Source organism: Miniopterus schreibersii (genome assembly GCF_964146895.1).
Source record: "Miniopterus schreibersii genome assembly, chromosome: 1".
NCBI classification, from domain to species: Eukaryota; Metazoa; Chordata; class Mammalia; order Chiroptera; family Miniopteridae; genus Miniopterus; species Miniopterus schreibersii.
Genome location: NC_138101.1, coordinates 185,075,445 through 185,100,199, shown reverse-complemented (window position 1 = coordinate 185,100,199; position 24,755 = coordinate 185,075,445). Strand labels below are relative to the sequence as shown.

The 24,755-nt window shown below is 42.6% G+C and overlaps 1 protein-coding gene across 6 annotated transcripts in view; it reads right to left on the bottom strand.

Moving 5' to 3' along the window:
- Positions 1–24,755, bottom strand: part of NRXN3 (neurexin 3) — a gene marked incomplete at both ends in the record, with an annotated part of 1,307,801 nt that overhangs the window by 856,400 nt on the left and 426,646 nt on the right. For 5 of the 6 annotated variants that reach the window (XM_081139380.1, XM_081139378.1, XM_081139379.1 and 2 more), the window contains 2 exons: positions 5,901–5,927; positions 11,979–12,182. In XM_081139380.1, coding sequence (XP_080995506.1) covers positions 5,901–5,927; positions 11,979–12,182 — 231 coding nt within the window. The remainder of the gene's footprint in view (positions 1–5,900; positions 5,928–11,978; positions 12,183–24,755) is intronic. The other variant, XM_081139373.1, reaches the window with a different exon arrangement.

The following is a 24,755-nucleotide window of genomic DNA, read 5'->3' as shown; positions in this document are numbered from 1 at the left end:
GTCCATGGAAAAGTCCTTAAGACATTTTAAATAAAAAAAAGTAAGATTCAGAAGAATGTGCTAACACTGTGTGAGGAAGGAGAGGAAGGAAAGGGGGGGATGGTAGTTACTATATGCTGAACACACATCGATTACCTCTGAAAGAACATCAAACTACAACATAATTTGGGTTGCCTCTGAGAAAGGGTTTAGGGACTAGGATTAGGAATAAAAGGGAGAAATTTACAAGTTTGCCTTTTGTTCCATGTATAATTTTTAACTATTTAAAAATAAAATAGCCAGGCCGGGCGTGGCTCAGTGGTTGAGCGTCGACCTAGGATCCAGGCGATCCAGGTTTGATTCCTGGTCAGGGCACATGCCCAGGTTGGGGGCTGCAGCCGATCAATGACTCTCTCATCATTGATGTTTCTACCTCTCTCTCTCCTCTCCTTTCCTCTCTCTGAAATCAATAAAGATATATAAAAATAAATAAATAAAAATAAAATAAAATAAAGTAATTCTGAATTAAAATGTATTTAGAAGAAACCAACTTAACTACTATAATATTGTATAACTATACACGCATACATACATGCATACATAAGAGTTTAATGGGAAGCATCCTATTACCATACTTAAATCTGGCTATGATTGATGCTATCAATAAACTTACACTTGAGGTGTTTTATATATTACAAGAAATATAAAGCATTCCAAAGAGAAACAAATTATATTATCTTTTCGAAATCAGGTTTTAAGCACTGAAGTGGAGCATAATCATTTAGGATGGCAATAGAAAGTCTCAGGCGTGGTGTTGGGAGTTTATAGGTAATATTATATATAAGCTCCTGCTTAATGAGTTCCCATCTCCACTAAAACTCTACCAAGGCAGACGGCCGACAGTTAGTGGTTATTTCAAATCTTGGGATAGATACCAAGTAGGGTTCTCTACTCTCCTTCCCAGAAGACTTTTAATAGAGATAAAGTCAGCTTTCCTGGTTGACCCGAGGTAAGCATTTCAGGGTTAAAGGAATGAGCCAAACAATTCAGCCCTGGGATTTCTAAGTAAACCAAAACTAAAAATGAAGTCTACATATTCTGGTACCATGGAGAGGAAAGATGGAGAAAAAGAAAAGGCAGAAAACCAAAATTCTAGGGTAATAAATAACCTGCAGTTCATCAAGCGATGCCTAAATTCAGCAAGCCCCCCCCCCCCCATGATGTTGACTTTGCTGAAACACTGGCAATTGAGGGTGCTAAGCAGCTAAGGGCAGGGAAGCTAAGGAAAAAGGCAAACCCAGGCGCTGGGCAAGAAAGCGCGAGAGGACTGTTTAGTAAATACTGGTAGTCTTGGGAGGTCTGATTTGGAGAAACCCTATCCTTTGATATTATTTCATTATAGCTCTTATATTATCATGGGTCTCTATGGTGATTCAAAGATAACAGTCTCTGAGAAGTGGACAAGATGGCCAAAGCTGTTCTCTGCCACAGATGACTACGTGGTGGCATTTAAGGGTCAGTACATTTCTGTATGACACTCTTTCTTTTCTCCTCTATGTCTAAGAAGAAAAAAAATGAAGCTTGTCACAGATAAATTAGGAAGGCTTCAAGTTCAAAGTAATTAGGGGGTTTCTACATATACCTAAATAATGAGGCATAAACACAAACTCACAATTTCCACGTGATATATATGCTCTTTTTGGGAAAGATTGAGAAAATGGCCACTCGCAGAAGAATTCGCCTTTGAGAGAGGGAAAGATTGGGGAAAAGGGGAACATTTTTCAATATGTGTTCACTATAGTCATTCACTCTGTACTCATATTTAATTAACATGAGTTCCCTATATTCATTCAAGCCATACGGCACACAGCTTGAACTGGATAGAATAAAGTAGGGGCTAGGAAACCACGGGGCAGAGCCACAGTCAGACAAGGGAAGAGACAAACCATTCCACAGACTGTCACTTGAGCAAACGCCCAGGAGACCAACACGAAGTCCGTACCTGCCTTCAGCACTGCATGCCTCCTGGGGTACCCGCCTCATGCAACTGAAACCAGAGGAGCAGGTGACGTCCTCCAGAAACTCTCCAGAAAGCAGCCCTGTCTTCTTAGCAGTGTCCCAGGTCACCCTGGAGCTCAGCGCGCCAGGATGACTGCCAGCTCTGTTGCTCTTTCACCATTTAAAAGTCTTAAGCTGGATATTTCCTTATTGCACATTTCCAAATATCCTGCCAGATGAATCAAATCGAGCAATGCCCCCGACTCAACCAAAGACCTCGATGTGCACATTTCTAATATACATGTGCTGGTAGTAGCCAGAGTAGGATGGATGGCGTGGTACCCTGGGAGGGTTTGGTACGCAGGGGGGGTGAGGTTTAGAATGTGAGGTGAGTACCTCACAGATACGATGGAGAAAGACAAAGCACTGGGGGGGGGGGGGGGGGGGGGCTCGGTGGTGGTCCTCTTTTCCACACGTTTCTCTCCGTTACAAAAGAGTGGCACACAAGCCCTTGAAAACAGCCATTTCCCTGAATAAACAACATTTTGTGGCAGATAAACAGGAAAGAAAAAAAACGGGTGATGTCATTCAGGAGTTTTACCTAACTGACTTTCCAGAGGATGGGCATTCCAAAAAAAGAGTTGCTGGAAAAGTTCATGAACTTACTTTCGAACTCAGTCCGTCCCTTCCAGGGAAAAAAGCAGCCCTGCTGTGAAACTTGAGCAACAATAACACCCTATGGCTTCTATGAAAGCGACAGCTGGAGACAAAGCGGAGGGTGAGAGGGAATCCCTCTGTCTCAACTCAGGCTGCGGATCAATCTTACCCCCTGAGCTCTCACAGTGAGAGGCTGAAGGAGAGGAAGGGCCTGCTCGCCTCTTACAGAAACGGCCGGAGGTCCCACCGCAGGCCTAACTGCGAATGCCGGTGTGTCCTGGAGGAGAGGGCCGGGGAGGTCTAATCACCCGCCTGCACCCCTGTGCTCTCCTGATTTAGCCGCCTAGTCTCCTCAAACTTTTCCACCCCAGCGCCAGTCATGCCAGGGATACGACAGAGAAGAGACACAATAAAAAGAATATGTCTGTGAATTTTTATGTGTCCTCTAAAGCACAGGATAAGATGCATAAATTAAATAAGATTCATGCTCATTTGCATTCTTCTGCATAATGTGTCACTTGGGTTTCATTTCAAGTTTTTACTCTAAATCGACAATTAAAATTGACTTCAAGATCGCGTGTCATTTACTTTGTGACGACATTAGGGCCCTGGCTACAGGTCATACCCCAACACTGCAGGCCTTAGGTTAGCCGAAAGGGCTCGTATCTTGTTCTGTTTCGTGTCTGTTCCGCCACTATTCAAACAGTGGACATGATGGATCCTTTCTCTGACGCTCTCAGCAAGAGCAACTTCCTTGCTAAAGGTTTATCATGAGAGCTCAAAATTGATTCCCAAAATCCAGTCTTGGCTCTTTACCTAAATATTGCATTAAAACCAGTCATATTCTTTCTATGCTGGGATCAAAGTGGGGAACCCATCTTTACTGGCATAGTTCCTCGCAGGGCTGCTGTGGGTGGCTCTGAATAGAAAATTCAGGTCCAAGAAAAAGGCTGGTATGTGTGTCCTAGAGAAGAGTTCCTGTCTTCTAGGAGAAAAGGTTCTGAAATGTGTCTAACAGAGACTTTCCATGGCTGAGCAGATGGAATGCATGGGATGAACCGAAGGGTAACGTGTGGATAGAGCACAAAATCGAGTCCTCATAAATAAGCCCCCAGTTCTTGGTTGTGCACAGAAGTCTCAAAAGCCAGATGCCAGACTCAACACTGGATGAAGTTTTTTACCTTCATGTGTTCCCCTTCCATCTTAATTCCTTCTGGAAACTAATGCAGAAGGAAAAGAGAAAACTTTCCATGGATGCGCTATAAAAATTTTTTGAGAAGCCAGACACAAATGACTACATATTATAATGATTCCACTTATATGAAGTGTTTAGAAAAGGCAAACGAATTGAGACAAAAACAGATCAATAGTTGTCCAGGGCAACAGGGCAGGAGCAGAGATTAACTGCAAATTGACATAAGGGAAACCTGGGAAGGGGGTTATAAAAATGTTCTAAAATGCGGTTGCGGTGATGTTTGGACAACTCTATAGATGTACTAAAAATCGCTGAATTGTAGGCCTGTCATGGGTGAATTTTGTGGTATGAAAATCATACCTCAATAAAGCTGCTTAAAGAAAGAGAAAGCTCCAGCCTCTGGAGAAAAAGAATGTTGCAATTAGGCTTTTAATGATCTAAACACCATGAGGAATGTCTGGCTAATTAGAAATGTTTTAAACACAGCAAAATAGGACATTGCTTAATTTAACTGAAAATGACAGCAAGACAGCATACAGCACCCTCCTTAGGAAGTGGCTGTTTACATAGATTTTTCACATTTCTCCATTTTTTGTTAATTTATACGAAACATTTGCAACAACAACAAAAGTGAAGATGGGTTTATTACTCTGTCCTCCTGAAAATACATCTCCCAGGAAAGGTTAAACTAGCCAGCACTTGTAAAATACTTAGTGAAATGTAGAAGGTGAATTATTTCCTTTTCTGAGTCTGTTCCTGCAGAAAGGCCCTAGCAAAGAAAGAAGCAAACGAGGCAGAGGCGATGCTGAGATCTGTGTGTGTCGGATGCTCAGCCCGTCAATGTTCTCCTCCTGGGCCCACAGGACACTTCCCAGCTTCTCCGCATTTAGGAGGGAGTCGCGCCTGACACGCGGCAGGTGCAGAGCTGCGGGCCGCTCCCGGGCAGGGCAGCACCGCACAGCGCGGGGCGCAGCCTCCAGGCCCCATCTCTCGCCCCTGGGGGTGCGGCTGGGAGCCCAGATCTCCAAGTGGGGGCCCGGCTCATAACGGAATCCTGGATTCTTGAGTTTCTTCTCTGAAGAAAGCTTCCCAATTTGCATTGGACTTCGCCCAGACAAGAAATAAACTTTCTTTTGTTGAACCATTGACATTTTGGGATGTTCGTTACAGCTAATCACCCTAATTACCCTAGTTAGGAAGTTACTGAATACCTTAATAATATGATATACTACAGGACTCGAAGCATATTTCTTCCTTTGATCATCTAGGCTTGTCCTTTTCCTCCTACCCACCCTTTCTCTTCCCTTCCAGTCCCCCTCCTCACGGCCTCCAGTGACTGTTCATCTCTGGGGAGAGGGAGAAATGCATGAGCGGCCCTCAGCCTTCACCTAGCCAGGCCCTTCCTCAAGAGCTGAACTACTCGAATGGGGTCAAGTTAAACGAATAGGCGGGAGGCTTCATTCCCAAGAGCCAGGATGTGCCTCAGGGGGGCCTTCGCTTAGAATGTAGCATTGTCACCAAGGGCAGTGCTTTGCCCACCCTCCTAAAAGCAGAAGCAAAGTCTAAACCTAGAACAATGACGACAAGAACAACCCTACAGTGGTAAATGCCGGAAAGAAATGCCAGAGTTGGCGGCCACCTCCTGGGTCATGGGCGGTATGAACTTGGCTTTTACCTTCTGAAGCTTTCGGTAGTGGAGAAGTGCATTCTGGTTGCTCTAAGGCCCTTTGGTATTGCCTCCCCCACGCCCAGGTTATTTCCCCCAAAACAACAAATTTACCATTTCAATTCATTTTCGAGTAGTTTCATTATCCAGGCGCCCTTTCCTCTTTTTCGGCAGGTAGAGCAAATGCGAGGAAAGGAGACAGGACCTGCCCTGACTCGGAAACCACGCCCCGGGCCATGCCATCGCCCCAGCCCTTCATCTTCTCAACCCCCGTTCCCCCCAAACTCCATCGTCAAAACATAAAGTAACTCAAATCAAAAACAGCTCATAAAACAGTAAACAAAATAAAGTCAGTTTTTCTTTGCTTTTTTTAAAGAACAAAATGAAACTTGAGGGAGAACTTACTGGAGTTACAGTTTATCCTGATACAGTCTAGATGGGGGAAAAATAAATGCAAGATGAAATCGCATCCTTCAAGGTAACAGCTGCAGACATCCAGAACCATCAGTCCACCCTTCCGGGGACAGACACACGCAAGAAATGTGGCCATTTTATATGTGCAGTCTGCACAAGTTTAAGGGTGGGTGTATATGTACAGTATATCATTTAGTAAAGTTGGATACATATATATATACACACACACACATATATATACACATATGTATAGAGATATATACTGGTATACATATATATCCACAATAGACACCCGGGTAGGCTTTTGTCCCCCAAATCCTAGTCATTTAAAGTCTTTTAAACCTGGATTTGAAATATTAATTTTGTTAAACTCCAAAAATTATTCAAAAATTTCCCCACCAAATGCAGGTTATATTCGATTTCCGCCTACCATTGATTTTCTTAAAATCCATCTTTAAAAGTAGCAATCAACACGATTTTTGTATTAGTATTCCAAAGACACAGTGCCAGTCTGACACTTTGGATCATTTTTTTTTTTAAATCTGCCCTGTGGAGTTTCTCGGTGCAGTATTTAACCCTTTCTCTTTTTCTAAAAGCAAACTCCCTCCACCCTCTCCTCGGGTCGGGCCCCAAGTGCTACAGAAATTTGCAAAGGCAGACTCGCCATTACCCTTAGAGGTAAGGAAAGGGTTAACACCACCTGGTCATTCCCTGTCATAAAATGGCCACTTGCAAACAGCTAACCGCACAAACACCCCTCCCAGATTTTAGAGAGGTGGGCTCGGGTGTGGGGGAAGAGGGGTTGAGTGATGTTAGGGCAATCGGTTGTGTTGTCTGCTGTTGTTTCAAAGGCTCCCAGACCAGCCCGCTCATGAAGCCCGTCTGCCTTCCTGCCCGAATGCTCAGGCTGAATCAAGTGCCTACAGCATTCAGGGAGAAGGCGGGACAGGCACATGGGGAGGAGGCCCTGGGCACCTTTGACGTCCTACCTAAGTCACCCCATGATTCTGCAACTGGAGGAGAGACAACTCTTTGCTTTTATTTTTTTAACGGGAAATAGAGGGGGAAGAGGGTGGCTAATTTTGCATTGCTGGTAACCAGACCAGGAATTATTCCATGCCAGAGTTCAAAGCATCTCTCCTTTTATTAATATCTGTTTAGAGTCACGGACTCACAGCATCAAAGGTCTTGAGTGGAGTCAATGGATGTTCGTAGGGGACTGGGCAGATTACAGAAGTGTCTGATTAATTGTTACCAAGCTGCCCAGCTGAACCTAAATTTGGTTTATGATGGTGGAATTCCAATAATAATTTTTTTAAAGTCAGATATTAAAAGGCAGAAGTAAAAATGATAAAGGCAGAAAGTGACAGGAAAAAATACAGTTAGAAACTGTTCTTCTCCTGCCTGAGGCTGACCCAGTAGTTGGGAGGACTTGTTGAGGACAGTGCCACCGCCTGAATTTTTCAAACCACTGTAAGGGGGCAAGTTAAAGAAGAAAGCAGTGGCCAAGGACAGGGAAGAATGACACTATGTGAAATCCAAACAGGAGCAATGTATCACACCCAATCCTTCTGAGGAGGGAGGCGGGAAGCTTATTTGTTCCCCAGAAGAACATCTCTTGAGAAAAATCTGGGTTTGATTTCGTGCGGTTAGGTTTGTCATGTGTCGTCAACCGCAACAGAAAAGTGGGAGCAAACAGCCCTGGAGCAACTGGTACGATCACCAGGCAGAGGAGGCCATGCCCCTGGCGAGGACCGGGAGGGGAGGGCAGGGAGGGAGGAAGGAGCGGGGCCTCAGCTACCGGCTGCACCGTCACCCAAACCCGAAATGCCCCCTCCTGGTGCCTAAGGGGGAAGGGGCGGCAGGTGTGTGGGCATGCTGGCCACAGGGGGGAGAGAGGGGGCCTGAAGCAGCAGGCCCAAGGCTTGTAAACAAGGAGCAGCTCTCTCCTTGTTTCTGGGTAGCTGAGCTTTGATTCTTAGGCCACCTGGTCTAGAGAGAGAAGTTGGGTTGGACTCTTCCTTCTGGGTTCACCCTGATGGTTCTTTGCTCTGAACGGTGTCTTTAAACTAATGTGAGGACTTGGAGCTTTCAAGGTGGCAGACAATTGGTTATTTTAAGTCAAGAAGTGCCGAATTACTTTGCTACTTTACCTAAAGAATAAGTGGTTTGAGGAGAAAAATCTACCCCAATCCCTTGTTCACAGACTCTGAGAGGGTGATATTTATAGCATGGAATGTATTTTTTTAATGAAAAAAAAATGTATCAGGGAAATTAGCTTGGGAAGGCAGTGTTTTTAGATCATCAAAGTTCCCTCTCCAACTTAGCCTTGGGGGGGGGGTCTGTCTGCCTCTGCGTGTGCGTGCGTGTGTGTGTGTGTGTGTGTGTGTGTGTGTGTTGCTCATTTTGTTTAATTTAGTTTTTCATTTTATTTTAGTAAATGAGGAGAAATGATTATTCTCTATATTGAAGAGTTTGGGGGTGAGCATGAAAGAGATGAATGTTTCTAGAGTTGTGTGTCTTTCATGATGCATATAGAAAACCGTAGTCAGCAAGTCCAGTTTCCAGAGAGAGACCATCTGGAGAATTTGAGTGCAATTAACCAAACCACATGACACTTCCTATGAGCCTCCACCATTGAAGAAGGATTCCTAGCACTCTGCTGAGGATCCTAAAGGGCCGTGAATGAGGCTGCACCAATATGGACTGATTTTTTTTCGCAGTTTGGCTCAATTTAAGCCAGGCACTAAGAAATAAGGAGAGTCTCTCTGTGCATGTTTAAAGGTAGCCATTATGAAAAGCAGTTAGAAATCATTAAGACTGTCCCATCATGGATCCATGATATTGATCTGTGGAGGTAAAAAGATAACCTGTGCTGATCTAGCAGTTTAGAACCATGGGTTCTAGTCCCAGCTCTGCTACCAAGTTTTTTGTGAGCTTGGAAAAGATGTATCTGTCTTTCGTTTCACATCTGTAAAACTAAGCACAAAAACGTTTTCTTGATTTATCTCACAAAGTTATTGTGAAATTAAAATAAGACAAGATTTTTTTTTAAATCCTGAAACATACTATAATAAAAAAATATTATTATATCTTTTAGTTCTAAAGGATCAAAGTATGGTTGATCAATAGCTAACAACTTAAAAACATGCTGTGCCTGCTACTCCCACACCTGCGCAGCCTCAGAAAACAAGGCCCTTAGAAAAACCTTGTCACCCTGACACTGGGAGATACATTACACTAGAGAAATACATACTAGACTTTTATATCATGAGCTTAGATGTGTGGCCAATTTGAAATAAATGGGAATATCAGTTGCGTCTGTGCTCAGACAGAGACACAATTTAAATGGATGAGGGAAGGAAGTGATCATTTGCAGGCAGTTCTTGAGGAATGATTGTAAATGCCAACCCTGCTTGAAAATGTATTTATTCTTGTATAACCAAGAAAAGGGTAATATGAATTCATGGGAAGAAAACATCTGTGAAGGGCTATATCTTGGGGAGGGTGTGGAAGGAGAACCTTCAAACCACGCATGAATATAAAGAGCTGTATATACACAAGTTCAAGAAATTTAAGGTCAGTTTTCCTTGTTAGGTTTGAAAGAGAGTTAAATAAATTCAAACCAGTAACCTGTGTTGAACCACACCCTTCACAGAAAAAACAGTCACTATTGCCTGGGGGGGAAAGCACAGTGCTCCCCAGGGAGGGTGAACTCTCTTTGGGGTGCTATGTCTCAACTTAGCAGGAGCTGGACTTGACGCTGGCCCTAAGACAGCCAGGAGAGAAAAGCAAAGTCTGTTTGCAAAGCACATCTCTGGGATTTTAGAGAGAGTTTAGAATAGAAAAACAATGCTTCTAGGAATATACACAGGATCTATAACTCTGTGTGTGTGTGTGTGTGTGTGTGTGTGTGTGTGTGTGTGTGTGTGTGTGAGAGAGAGAGAGAAAATAATCTGTCCATCTCCTTACTCAGTCCCCATTTTTCCTTCTAAGGCATAAGACCCATCATAGTTGGCCCTCTAATCTTTACAAAACAACATCTAAAAGGAAAAAAAATTGTCTGTTTAAAGACTCTGTGCATGTCCCCAGAACCCCACGGGGCTGAGTCATTGTTAAGTCCACGGCTCTCCCTTATTTGAAATTAATGCAAAGCCAAAAATTGTCTTCATCATCTTTTTCTGTGAGCTATTAGGAGGTTTTATTTGGTTTATTTTAATTTTTTTTTTTTTGGTTTGTGTGTTGTTTTTTTAATTTTTGTGCTTTATCTTCTGCTGTTTTTCAGAGTAGACAATCTGCCCCTGGTTGTTGGTTCCGGGTAACAGATTCTTTGCTGGTTTGGTGAAGGTGGGGAGGGCAGGGAAGGGAAGGTGCAAGGGACAGGGGTATGCCAGCCCCTGCAGGCTGCTCAGTACGCTCTGTTCTCAAGGCTGTTTGCTATGCGGGCCGCAGGCTTTGGGCCTTTGAAGGGTTGAATACCATCTTTTGATTTACCATGGCTGATGGTGGGGAGGACTGGAAACTCAAGAACACAACAAAGATCCAGCAAAAGAGATGGGAAAAAATAACCAAACACACATATACACGGACAAAAGAAAAACCAAGAGACACACTGAAATCAAATGAAGTTGGACAAGAAAAAGGCATAGTGTTGTAAAAGCTGCAAATTGGAAGGAAAAAAAAAGACATAACTAAACGAGCCACTGCTCAAAACAGTCCTCTGTGCCCCCGATATTTTTAGGATTGTAGTATAGGCATTTTCCAAGCGTGACCAGTTGACCTGACAGCAGATAAGACTGGTACAAATTCAAAACCCCACCTTCTACTGGGCCATCTAGGGTTTTATACAGCCTCGCATTGGGTACATTTCTCTCTCGTGTCTTCTCCTTGTCTCTGAGAAGCCACTCCACTGAAATCTTTTAAAAGGAGCTCGGGATCCAGACACATGCCACATACCCAAACAAATCCAGGCTTAGCAAGTCTGGACTCAGCCATATCACCAATCCTGCCAACACAGGACATGGACTTGCTATGGAGTGGAATCAGTGGAAAAAAAGGGTTGATTTTTTTTTCCTCCAAAAATCAAGAGGTTCCCTATAGAAGATCAATTAGAAATTGAGTCAAGAAGGTAGAAGCAGGAGAGAATGTAAGGCCATAGCAGGGGAATTTCAAAAGTATCTGTTATGAGTAATTATAGTGGAAGAACAGATCCTCTCCCAATAACGCTCCAAATTTGATATTATCATAATTTTTTAATACTAAGAAAAACTGGATATGTATGATCTGAGGAGATCAGCGTAGGTGGTGAGCAACAGTGTGACATAACAATCATCATAAAAAGGGTTGCTGAACGATGGATTCGAACATCAGCAAGACGGGTACATATCAGAAGGCACATTCTCCTTCCACGTGTCAGAGACTCCAAGCTTACGGAATTATTTCTCCAGTGGCACAATAGAAAGAATTTGACGTGGGCTCTCCACTGGGAGAAAGTACAAGGAGATACCAGCGTCACCAGGCCACCGGAATTCCCCATTTGAATAGTCACTGCGGAGCTGGAAACGCTGCATTTCTCATTGCACGCACACAGCTCAGCTCCCTCCAGCCCCGCCCTCCCCTTTTGCCTCCATGTCCTGGCCTGTCCTTGCCCTCGGCTTTGACTGTTTTGAGTGGTGACCAAGGATTGGACTTAATGAGAATGCGATTGATCAAAAGATGGACCAAAGTAGCGTGTTTTACACAAAGCTAAACAGTTCCATAAAACCAAGAAAGGAAACTTAGAAAACAAATAATCCAGTAAAAAAAAAAGGAAAAAAAAAGAAAAAGAAATTAAAAAAAAAACAAAACAAAAAACCACCACTGCTGTCAGAAACCAGAAATTGACATCGAAACCTCATGCAGAAACAAGAAGGTGTTTGTTGCTGTTGGACTTTATCCTTGGTCTATTAAACAAGAAGTGAGCAGCTAACTTTCAAGAAACAAACAAAGAATTCAATCAAACCAATGAAAATCAGAAAAGAAAGGGAAGACAAGCCCAAACAGAGTGGCAGAGGGTACTTCATACGATACCTAAGTTAACCATGAGCTTGACGCGTCCCCCATCCAGCTCCAAGCGCAGGGTGTCGGCAGAGTCCCTGGACGTAGTGGCCACCAGCAGCCCGTAAGCGCGCTGGGACATGAAGCGGAAGGACACGTCCTCGGCCTCCGTGTGCATGACCATGGGCATGATGATCTTCATGTACATGCTGCCATCGTAGCTCAGGATGGACGCCTCTGCAAAGAAGAATGGAGAAATTGCTAGAGTGAAGATGCCAGTGTCCGTCTGCTTGCCAGGTAAGCCGAGGAGGATGGAGAGGGCACCAATTTGAAGACAGGTGACTCAAGTTTGCTAGACCTCCATTGCCACTTTCAAGCTATGGGACCTTCAGCAGGCCACTTAAACTCTGAGCATCTGTTGCCTCATTTGCAAAAGGCATGTGACGGCACTGGACCCTGCCCTACTATGCTCACAGGTTTGTCATGGGCACCGAACGAAATAATGGATAGGAAGGCATTTTGCAAAAGCGAAAGTGCCCCCACAAATAGTAGTAAATGTAATTCTGTACTCTGTAGTTAAATGAAAGTACATTAAACAAAACTTAGAATCCCGTATTTAATGAGGAATATGAGGAGAGCAGCGGTTTACAAGCACCACAGCAAAGAAACAGTTCATCTCCAGAGAGCTTCTAGAAGGAGGAAAGAGCAGGAGCATGGCCTGGGCCCCAGAGCATCCCTAGTGGCCAGGCACTGTAAAAATCTGCTTCCATCCCAATGAATGCATTAAGAGAAAAACGTCCTTTCGCCCATTCAAAGAAGGTTGATAGAGTCGGAGCAAGACTCTAAGACACCCTTGAGGACCAACCATTTACTTTTATTCAAATGACACTTCGAAGGGAAGAAACAAACTCACTTTTACTTGATACCTTCTGCAGTCCAGGTGCTTTGGCTACAAGCTCCCTTCACATGCCCCAGTTTATTTCAATCGATGCTACAATGTGGACCTATTGTTCCTACTTTCAAACAGGACACCAAGGCCCTTAGAGGGGCACATTATCACTCCCAAGTCACACACACAGCCTGGATTTTAAAGCAGTAGAGCCGATACCAAGTCCAGGGCCTGGGCTGCAACAGCATGGTGCTCAAACTGAATTCGCTTAATCACTCACTTAGCAAACATTTTTTGAGAACACGGGAAGGGAATATCACTCACTTTCCTATGAAGCCAATCTGTCACTGGGCTCAGTACCGGGCACTGAGTAGGTCCTTATTAAATATTTATTGCTGCAAATAGCTGCTACTGACATGCACTATGGAGGGTACAAGAGTTTAACAGACCAGGTCCCTGTTCTGAAGAGAGACGTTATGTGGCACATACAAATAACTGTACTCGAATGTAAAAGTGGTTAAATGACATGGGAAAGATACATCAGTAAAGACAGTGCCGTTCAGGAGAGAGAGGCTGTGGCATGCAGGCCAGGAGAGTACATGGGTCGAGTCTGAGCTGGTCTTGGTAGATGGGTGGCATTTGTGATGAAAGAAATGTTGGCATTAGATTTGATAGATAGATAAAATAGCACCTCTATGCACATAAAAGAAAGGAGGGTGCTCAGACCGTACATTATTCGATTTAACAGAAGCATCTAGCATATTTTGGTAAGTAGATATAAAGGTAGTTTGACATTGGAATAAAATCAAAGGACTTTGATAGACACTGGGAATTAAGTGAATAGTTTTAGATTATGAGCTACTACGATGTATTCATCTGTGATCCTGTGCACCAGGCACTCTTCTACGTGTTGAGGACATAACAGTGGACAAAAGGAACCAATATCTTCTGCCCTCGTATATAAATGGCATCAAAACAGGAAGAGACCAGGCAGACCACATGGAAGGTCCTCAAAATAGCCTGTGTCATTGCCATACCGCCACCCGATTCCATGACACACGGAGTCCACGAAAGGCAAAATAAATGCGCCTGCTCGTTCCTGGGAAGCAGCCCTCGCCTGGGTAATAGCCATGATTTCCTAATAGCTGTACATGACAACTGGAAACTCTAAGGGGATCAGAGATAAAGGTGTGATAGTTGCAGACACCATCACAATAAAAGACATACACTGAAGCTCTGTTCTTGGATGGAAAGTACAATCTAAACTTAACACATGCTCCAGATGTGAAAAAAACTGCTTTATCTCCTGCAAGAGCAGCATCACAGGAAGGTCAATAATGATAGTTAAAATTTATTGAGCGCTTACTATTTGCCTCATGCAGTCTAGGACTCTACATGCATTAAGAAGATTTAATCCTCACAAGAGCACCGTGAAGAAGACAACGTTATTATTATATTTTATAGATACCACGTCACACAGCTAGCCGAGAGCAGAGCTGGAGTTGAACAGAGGCAGTCTGATTCTCACGGCTGCATGCTAAATGCTTAACCTTCTGCCAAACTGTCAGAGAGCTACGCGGGGAGCACGCCCATGCTTCCTAAGGAGCCAAAGCCCATCTTTAATGCTTCATGGTAGAGTGTGGTGTGGTGTTCTTGTGTGTATATATGTCTGTGTGTGCGTGTGCATGTGTCTTATGTGTATAAATACACATATACATACATAATACCATTAGTTAAAGTTTTATATTATTTATGAACACAAAATTATATAAACATAGATAATACTTACATTTCTAAAGTATAATTGTTATATGTAAATATATACAGTGCTCTGTGTATTTGTATAATTATGAGCCCCACTAATCATTCCTAGGTACTGTCTACTGTATACACCCATATGTGTGGACACTACTTTTTAAGAGATATCAGGGTATTCACTGAGCCATGAAATGATTATTTTGATGGCTTCAACTTAAATACATTTCAAAATTAATGACCACTTGCATCCCTCTGGATGTGTGTAGTGCCAGAACATGTGTATGAACGAATGCATCCTTGTATCAGTGTTAGGAGTATCATAAAATAAATATCAGGTGAGCATGTAGCTAAAGAGCTAATGGTACAAAATAAAGTGTGCATCTCAATATGAATTTTTGTATGTATCTCTGTCTGTATGTGTCAGTAAGTTCTATTATTAACCTAATATTTTTAAGGGGAAGGTGATGAAGCAGAAAATTTGATATAGAAATCAGCCAAAACAAAATCTGTTCTAGGATTCATATTAATTTAATTTGCTTAAAATATTTCAAACACAAGGAGTACCATAAATAGAATACTAATTTGAGGGGGGAAATTAGCCTAAAAAGGAAAGTTATTCAATCTAAAATCAGAACAGACTGACAGATCTCAGAGGGAAGGCAGGGGTGGGAGTGGGAAGAGATAAACCGAAGAACTTATATGTGTATATACATAACCCATGGACACAGACAGTGGAGTAAAGGCCGGGGTGGGGGGAAGATGCAGGGTGGAGGGGATCAGTGGGGAAAAAGAGGGGATATCTGTAATATTTTCAACAATAAAGATAAGTTTTTAAAAATTTAAAAATCTGCTGGGTTATTGAATATCGAGAGACCACATCAGGGAATGCCTACACAATGGTTCTTATACAGTTCCCCCATTCTTTCTTTCCTCTTTTATTACCCCCTTTTGTCTTAAGTGAATATTTCCTAGCATGCTATTTTAATTCTTTAATGACTCAACTATATTTTTGAGCTACTTTTTTAGTGGTTACTCTTGGGCTTACAATATACACCTTAATTTATCAGCATCTACTTTATATTTATACTAACTTAATTCCAGTAGGATATAGAAACTTTACTCCTATATAGCTCTCTTCTCTTCTCTTCTCTTCTCTTCTCTTCTCTTCTCTTCTCTTCTCTTCTCTTCTCTTCTCTTCTCTTCTCTTCTCTTCTCTTCTCTTCTCTTCTCCCATTTTTGTTATTGTTATTCACATTATGTCTATACACGTTACAAACAATACATTGTTGTAATGATTGTTTTATAAAAACTTATGTCTTTTCACTTAAGTAGTGAAAAGGAAAGCTCAAGTGCATTTCCTTAATTCGTTTAACATTTATAATAGCTTTTGTGTAGTGTTTGTCTGCTAAGACTAACATCTGGGCTCCCTCAAAGGCAGTTTCTGTTGCTGTATTTATTCCTGTGAATGGATCGTGCTTTCCTCTTTCTTTGCAAGTCTCCCAAAGTTTTGTTGAAAACTGGACATTTTAGATAACAGATTGTCACAAGCTGGAGTACTGCTCCTCCGTGTGCCACTACCACCAGCAGCTGAAATCAGTCACGCGAGTGCTGTATGCCTATGAAGCTGACCCCGGTAAAATCCCTGGTCTCCAGGTTTAGGGAGCTTCCCTGGTCGGCAACACTTTGCATGTGCTGTCCCACATGATTGCTGAAGAAGTTAAGGACATCCTGTTGAACTCAACTTGAAGAGGACTCTTATAATATTGTGCCTGGTTCCCTCCAGACTTCGCTCCATGTGCCTTTCCCTTTGCTGAGTTTACCCTGTAATTTTTGCTGTAATGAACCATAACCATGAATATAAGAGCTTCTAGATTACGTGAGTTTTTCCAGAGTTTTTCCAGAGAATTATCCAGATGAAGGGTAGCTCTGGAGATCTCTGACACTGGCATACATTGCTCTGTACTTATAATGTGTATAATCATCATGTGTTTGTTATACATTTAAATGTGGTCATTGTTCCACCAAGCCTTTTATGATAGCTTCTCCATTTCTGAGTAATTTTTTATTTTTTAAATGCTTAGAATTTATAATAATACCTTTATTAAAAAACCCACTAGTGTTGTAGTAGCAAAATTTGTTTATGTTTGTGAATGTCTGTGCTCTTTATATTTGGATTGTCATGCTTTCATATAATTCTTGAATCACACTTTATTTCATGCAGAATTTTAAAGACATTGCTTTATTGTACTTGAGATTGTATAGTGCCAGTATTCTGTCATAGGTGATATAGTTTACACTGAGATACGTATTGATTATGTCATTGAACTTCAAGGAATAAGACAGCATTCTTCAGGCATAGAGAGATGGTGAAATATGGGAAGAAAATGAGGAGAAAGATGCAGAGTTCAATCAAGACCGTACATGACCTTCCTTTAGCTACCAAGACCGTGTTCTCATTTCTGAAGCTTTGTTCAATGTCCTGTCTCAGAAGCCACCCCACCTGGTTAGAGGGTGCAACCCAAGGCAATGGAGGGCGTACATTAGGACTTCTGACCCACTTAGCCCTGCTAACTTCTCTTTTGATTGGCAGTCCTGCTGCGAGTTCCTGCCTGTTACATGAATTCTCCTCTTGTAGCCATTTCCTCTACTCTTTATTCAAAGGTGGGACGAGGTAAGAACATCTACTCAGGCTATTTGTTTCCCTCTATAAAAGTATAGGACTAATTCTCAGTATTTTTCTCAACTAGACAGTAATATACCTGAAGGGCACGGGCAGAGTTGGCAGCCTGACCGTGCCTGGCCATTCACCTTGGCTTGGCTTCAGAATCACGTGTCTTGCTCCTGCATTTTATGAGATTTATGATACTGAGTTGTGCCTTTTTTTCCTTCTTAGGGCTAATGATGAGTTGTCTGGTTTACTCTTTTTTTGTTTAACTTGAAAAAGGAAGCTTCTGGCAGGTAATTTTTACCTACATCTTTCCACTGCTTATCATAATCAAATTATTACATCTAACATCAAATAATCAAAACTTAATAGTCCTTTAATCGTAGGATAAGCATATGTTGTATTAGATGGGAGGAAGTCCTAATCAAAAGGAGACATAAAACCTATAGGGAAAATAGACTGTAGGAAGTGAATGGTACAGAGGTTCTTCTGGCCTCTACATACTAGGGTGTGACATTAGTTACATCTGCTATTGCCTTAAGGAGAAAGCCAGGTTGGTAGAGTATAATAGGAAAAGTGTAAAACAAAGCACTAGACAACACAATTGATGTGCTTTTGCTAACAAATGCAAAGGACCCATTGACATCAATGCAGTACTGCGAGCAATCAGCAAGGTGCTTCCATGCAGTGGACTTTGCCAGCTCTCATTTTGCACTGAGTATACCAAGCAGGCGTCCTAGCACTATACTCCCATCAGCCCTTGAGCCACCTCCTAGGGAGAGAAGATGCTCTTCACATCCACCTTGTAAGCAAAGTATCATTTAAGTAATCACTCTTCTTCCCCTCTTCTCTTTTTGTACCTTCAAGACATCCCCTCCCCGCTCTTGCAGCTACTGGCCTCACCCACTCCTTAAGTGTGTTTTATTCTGACAAAGCTTCCCAAATACACAGATTGCTTCCTCTCCCAAACTGGGCTGATCTTAAACAGTGTGCAAATCTACGTAGGGATGCCTGCCAGGTTCTAAATCTGTATTTTGCAGCAGCAGGAGCAACATAAATCTCTAGTTCCAAACAGACCCAACAGTAGCCAACAGTTCCAGAGAATCCACAAAACTGATGTGAGGTAATGTCTTCCCTCCCGTGGAGAAGGCTGAGAAGAGCTAACTTTCCACATTCTCAACATAATGCTGTCATTATGTGCGGTCACCCTGGCTTCTCACTCCCCAACAGCCAGACCACTCTTAAGCCGCGACCTCCTGGCCAACTCTCAGTGGAACGTGCTCTTCTTGGGAGGCTACGTCATGTATGGTATCCACTTCCAAATCATTGGGGCAGATTTACTACGGCAATATTTAAACTTATTTATTCAACACATGATGTTTTAGTACCTATTATTTTTCCAGGCACTCTTTTATGGATCTAGAAATGGAAAAATCAAAGTTCCTATTTTGTTGAGCTTTAATTTTCGCTATAGTCACCTGGGGTAACGGCTGGCGAGAGGTAACTTTGATAGCCTAATGATATAAATAGCAAGTAGCTATTGTAATACACAGAAAGATGTCAACAGAAAGATGACCATTTGACTGTATATACATGGTTGGCATAGCTTAGATGTTCCCCTTCTCAAGCCTTCCATCAGTATAATTTGATTAGAATCCTAGAATAATGTCTAGAAGAGTAAGACATCAGATAATCTCATCAAGATTTAAGCCACAGTTATGGAGCACTCAACAATTATGTCTCAATTCCTTTGTCCCTAAAGCTGGAGGTGCACTCTAAGCTACCACTCCCTAAGGTAACAGGAAGCTGGGGCGGATTCTAAGCAAAGCCCAATGCTGTGCTTAGCTTGCCAAACACACAGGGGGAAAAAAAGTTGTAAACTGTCTGGCAGATGACAAGGATGTGTCATACACAGGCTGCTACTGCAGCAACAATGGGGAACACAGCTAAAATTAAGCTGTAAACACCTCTTCTTATCAGGGCCCCACTCCCCTGCAAACAGAAAGTTGTTTTATAGGGCTGGCAAAGTATATTGGAAATTATATTAGCAGCCCACAGCTGATGAGTTTATAAGTCTACAGGGAACAAGTTGTCTGGCTCCGTCACCATGCCTAGCTTGCCAAACTGCATGTGAGGCACACCAGTCTCAGAGCTATTGCTAAAACTGGGGAATAAGTGGGCCAAGAATAGCACTGGAGCAGAAGAAAGGTACTTGGTACATGACATTAATTTGTGTCTCAAGTTTTCCTCTTAGAGCTTGTTTACAACTCAATGACACAGTTCCCCAGTCCCTGAGTCAACACTTAATTATATTGCAAACCAGGAGACAATCAAGGGTGTGTCTGATGAATGGGTGGACAGCTTCTAGTAAAAATAAAAGTCCCCTCACCGTATTGTACCACCCTCCAAAAGTTTCTGGCTTCTTGTTTATTTCTCTGGCTATCAGAGAATATTTCTGTTATCAGGGTTTTTTTTCCTTTTCTTTAATTTTATCTTTTTATTTTCTTGCTGTAGTTAGACTAGAAACAAATCAAATCATGTCATTTTCAAGTCAAGTACTTTCAATGGCACCATAGCACTTACTGCTTAGCATTGCCTTCTAAATCTTAGATAATCCGGCCCTGGTCACATGTCCAGCCCAGTGGCCTGTCCTGCTGTGCTTGTCCACTTTCCCATAGAATAGGCTGTTGGCCCTGAGGATAAACACCCTGCCCCTGCTGTTTCCTTTGCTTTTGCCCTTTCCTTTGTATGGGGCATTCTCCACTTACCCAGGTGGCAGATCCTGGCCTATATCTACCAAGAGCAAGCAAGGCGAGCTGGCTCTGCCTTTAAAACTGAGTGAGTCTGGCACTCCTCTCCTTTTCCACGTCTACTCCCTTAGCTCGAGCGCCATCCTCTGTCTTCTAGCTAGACTTCTAATTATTTCCCCAATTTCATTCTTTCTTCTCAAGTCTGTTCTCCACATGGCAGCCAGAGCGATCAGTTCCTTCCCCGCTACACCCTCCCATGCCTTCCTACTGAACTTAGCATGCATTTATACCCTTGCCTGCCTTACAAAGTCCTACCTGACTTGTTTCCTCTCTGAGGATATTCATAAGTCCAGGTTTGGCCCAGACACTTCCATTTCACTGCTGTTGTCCTGGTGTAATTATTAATAGCACCACCTTTTACTCAAAAGAGTGCCTGCTGGTTTGGACATAGAGCCACCTGGTCACCCTACATCTATGGCTCCTCCCTACTATTCTCCCCCCAGCCATTGCAGCCCAGCGCACTGGCCTCCTTTTGTTTCTCTGAACACAAACAAGCCAATTTGTCCTTGAGTTCGGGCACTCAGCCAACCCGCTCTTCAGCATGGAATTACCTGCTGCCTGATCTTTTTGCATGGCTGGCTCCCTCATTCAGGCCCTGTCCCAAATAGCTTCACTATCATTTTCTCAGAAAGGTATTCCCCAATCGCCCTGTCTAACCGCCCCCTCCCCAGCCAGATTCTACCACATCAGTGCACTTGTTTTTCAACACAGATCTTAAAATAGCTAATATGTTTTTGTTCATGTGTTTATCAGACCCTCCTTTTAGAATGTAATCTCCATAAAAGCATGTGCTTTTTCTTTTTTGTTTGCTGCTATGTAGCTATTTTCTAGTAGAATGACTGCCTGGCCCATAGTAGGTGCTTAATAGAACAGACGGCCGATAAACCAAAAACTTCAAGCATCACCTGCCCTGCAAAACCTACCCTGGCTACCTGCACGCCCTTTCCGGATAAGACTGAGCACTCCTCCCCCGCGACCCACTCAATACATTACAGGCAGTGCCTACAGGACTGTTCCCACGTGCATTTCATTGTGGTTTATGTTTGCTTCTTTCTTGATGCTGCAAGCAAATCTGAAGGCAAATACATTCCCTGTTCATTTTCTGCTTCATTCTGTGTTGGTTGCTGTTTTAAACTTTTATTTCAAACTTACGTACTTGCAGAAAATTTACACAAATTATATCAAGCGTTCTTACACCTCTCACCCTACTTCCCCTAACGCTAGCATCTTACATAACTATAGGATGATTATGAATAAGGAAATTAACATTGGTATAGCATTTCACATAAACTTCAGGTCTTAATCAAATGTTACGGCTTTGTCCACGAATGTTCTTTTTCTATCCCAGGATCCCACATTGCATTACTTGTTATTTCTCCCTGGTCCACTCCAGTTGAACAGTTTCTCAATCTTTCCTTGTCTTTCACGTCCTTTTAAAGAGTATTGGTCAACACTTTGTAAAGTATATGATTGTCTAACCACTATGTTGTGCACCCGAAACTAACACAGAATACTATTGAATATAAACTGCAATTGAAAAATAAAAATTTTTAAAAAGAAAATAAAGAGTGCCAGTTAGAAATTTTATCAAATATCCTCAATATGGGTTTGTCCAATGTTTTCTCACGATCGGAGTGAGGTTATGTATTTTTGGTAAGAATGCCATGAAAACGACATTGTGTGCTTCTCACTGCGTCATGTCAAGGGGTTCATGATGCTGACATGCCTTGTTACTGGTGATGTTTTCATGATTACTTTGGTAAATTGGTATCTCCCAGGTACTTTGACAATTAAATAACGGTCTTTGCCTTTGTGTCTGATATGGATCATTGGGAAGATACTTTGAGCCTATGCAAATCCTGTTGCTGCTCAGGCCTTAGCATCCATCAGTGGATTCAGTGGATCTTACCTGCAACGTTCCTACTGTGCTGTTTGCCTAATAGTGATTCTCGCCTGCCCTCTCCTTCTGCATTTATCAGCTGGCATCATCTTGTGTCCTTAGTCACTTTTAACTCGCCCTGCCAATGGTTACCACCACAATTCTGACACATGATTCAGTTCTCAGGCTGTACAGGAGGCCTGACACTTGCCAGCTTTGTAACTGAACAAGGTACTTGATCTCTCTGGGCCTCAGTTTCCTCCTTAATAAAATGAGGATGGTGTTAGCATGTGACCCATTAGGAAGAATATTCAGTTCCTCTCCATCAATTCATCCGGGCACCGAAGATACGACAAACAAAAGAGGCCGCCTTGACTTCTGGACGTCTTCGCTAAGCCAGCTCTGAGCACACAGTAAGCATGGCAAGGCTCCAAAACTGTGTTTTGCCGTTATGATGAATAATTGTACAATTTCCTGGCCCACTCCGGATTCTTAAGGATTGCAGCGAGCACTCAGGTCCCACTCCTCACCAACCCAAGGCATTTTTTCTCAGTTTCCACTGATGCGAGAAGGGTCAAAGGTGTGTCGTTTTAATCATTAATTTTCCCTAAACATATCAGAATTCTTAGAGGGAAGCCCAGTTAAAACACGAGTAAAATCTTCTTTAATGAAAGGTAAATGTTAAAAGTTCTTAAAGGGGGGGTGCTCCTCTCCCTAAATCGCTCTGGTTAAGTCCGCTGTCACGTGGGCCAGGGGAAATATTTGAGGATGGGGACAACTGTAGCCGGTAAATGTTACTGCAGGCAGGGGAGGCGAGGCCGGCGCCGCAGGCCCCGGGGAGCCCGGAGGAGCGGAGCGGGCCACGCAGGCCCGTCCAAATGTCACCCTAACATTTGCAGAGCCGCGGAGCTGCTTAAGGAGCGGCCGCCAACGCGAAGGTCAGGATGGAAAGGCTGTCGGGGGAGCCGAAGGATGTAGTTGGGAAGGGGCAGCCGTTTTGTGGCACATTCTGTTCCCTTCCCACGAACAGGTTTTCTTTTCTTTTTTTTCTGTTTTTTCTTTTCTATTCCCCCGGGAGTTTCTGGGCTGGCGGCCCCTCAGATGGGCCGATAACCCCTCGGGAAGGCGGAGGCCCGTGGGGCTGAGTTTAGACGGGAGGAAGAGACTACATATTCTTCCCAACTCTGTACCAAACAGCTTTCATTTCGTTTTCATTTTTATTCTTTACGTCCTCAGAATTGGCGTTGTATGTCTATAGCTGACCCTGGATATTTCAGAATTTAACATTCACCATTTTGGCATTTTCCCAAAGAATCCGAACAGTGATTCTGTGCGGCCGAGCGTAACGATAACCAGCCGCACTGAGGGCAGGAAACGCGGGGGCCGGGCGAGTGAACCTGGCTGAGCACCTGGCATCCTCATCTCAGGGAGCCTGCACGGTTCTGCATTTGATTTTGAAATATTTCGTTCAAGCAGGCAGAATGAATAATGTGTCTTTCTAAATTCCTAACATTCTGGCGTATATGTTTCAGAATGTTTTCGATGAAATAAAATATGACAGGCATAGGAAAACGCCCTTTGCAGAGCCCCACTGCCCTCTCTTCCCAGAAGTAACTTTTTTACCAGATGTTCACCATGTCCGTGCGTGTTTCTTATACTCTTAATGGACAGGGTTTCCCCACCAAAATGTATACTCACTTTAACAGCTGATAGCTCAATTTTGAAAGTGAAATGTATTTTAAATAACACTCCCTATATAATTATTCAAAGTGTATGTATACATTTTGGGGGATACTCTATACATGAACCTATACATACAGTATTTTCAATTATTTCACGTTTATAAACTTTATATAAATGGTATCATTCTGCCCATGTAATACCATAATTTGCTTTTCTCATTCAAGGTCATGGCATTGAGGTTCACCAGTGTTGTGACATGTGGCTCCAAAGTGCTTCCTCCACTGCCAGGTGGGTCTCTGTTGTATAAAGGTACCACAGTTTATTTACCTACCTGCTTGCTGATTTACATTGCTTCTAATTTGTTTCTTTTATACTCCAAGCCATGTTCCAATGTATATTCTAGTAAGTATCTAAATGTGAACTTGTTTGAGAGTTTTTGTAAAGCATTTACAACTAATGTGCAACCGCTAGGCCAGATGTCATGCTCAGCTTCAATGCTGGATTTCATTACAATGTGTTCGCCTCAATGTACACGCCCAGTATTCAGGACATAATGGTTCCCATTTCTCCTCCTCTTTGTCAAGACTTCATATTGACAGAGTTATTACTTTGTGCTTATCCAGTAATATCTCAATATCCTTTGCATTTGCCTTCTCAAGATTACTAGGGCTGTCCGAACTTTTATGCATTTACTATCCATTCTGGTTTTGCTACCTGTCATTTTCTTATGCATAATAACCCTTGTTCAATTTTCTATTGGGCTATTTGTCTACCTCTTGTTGATTTGTAGGAGTTCATTATACAATTTATGGAAGCCACCCTTTGCATATTACATGCATTGCCAATAGTTTCTCCCAATCTGTAGCTTGTCTTTCCTTTATCATGTTTTTCCTTGAACACAGATTTAAATTTAATTGCAATCAAATTGATCAGTATTTTCTTCATAGCCTGTGCTTTCTTTCTGGCCCTTTGTAATTCACCTTTATTTTCTTCTAAATATTTTTAAGTTTTGTGTTTCATGTTTAGATTTTTATATACTCTTAATTCTTTTTTATGTTTTGTGTAAAGATGTAGTCTAATTTTATTTTTTCCATATGAACCACCAGTTATCCCAGCACCACTTACT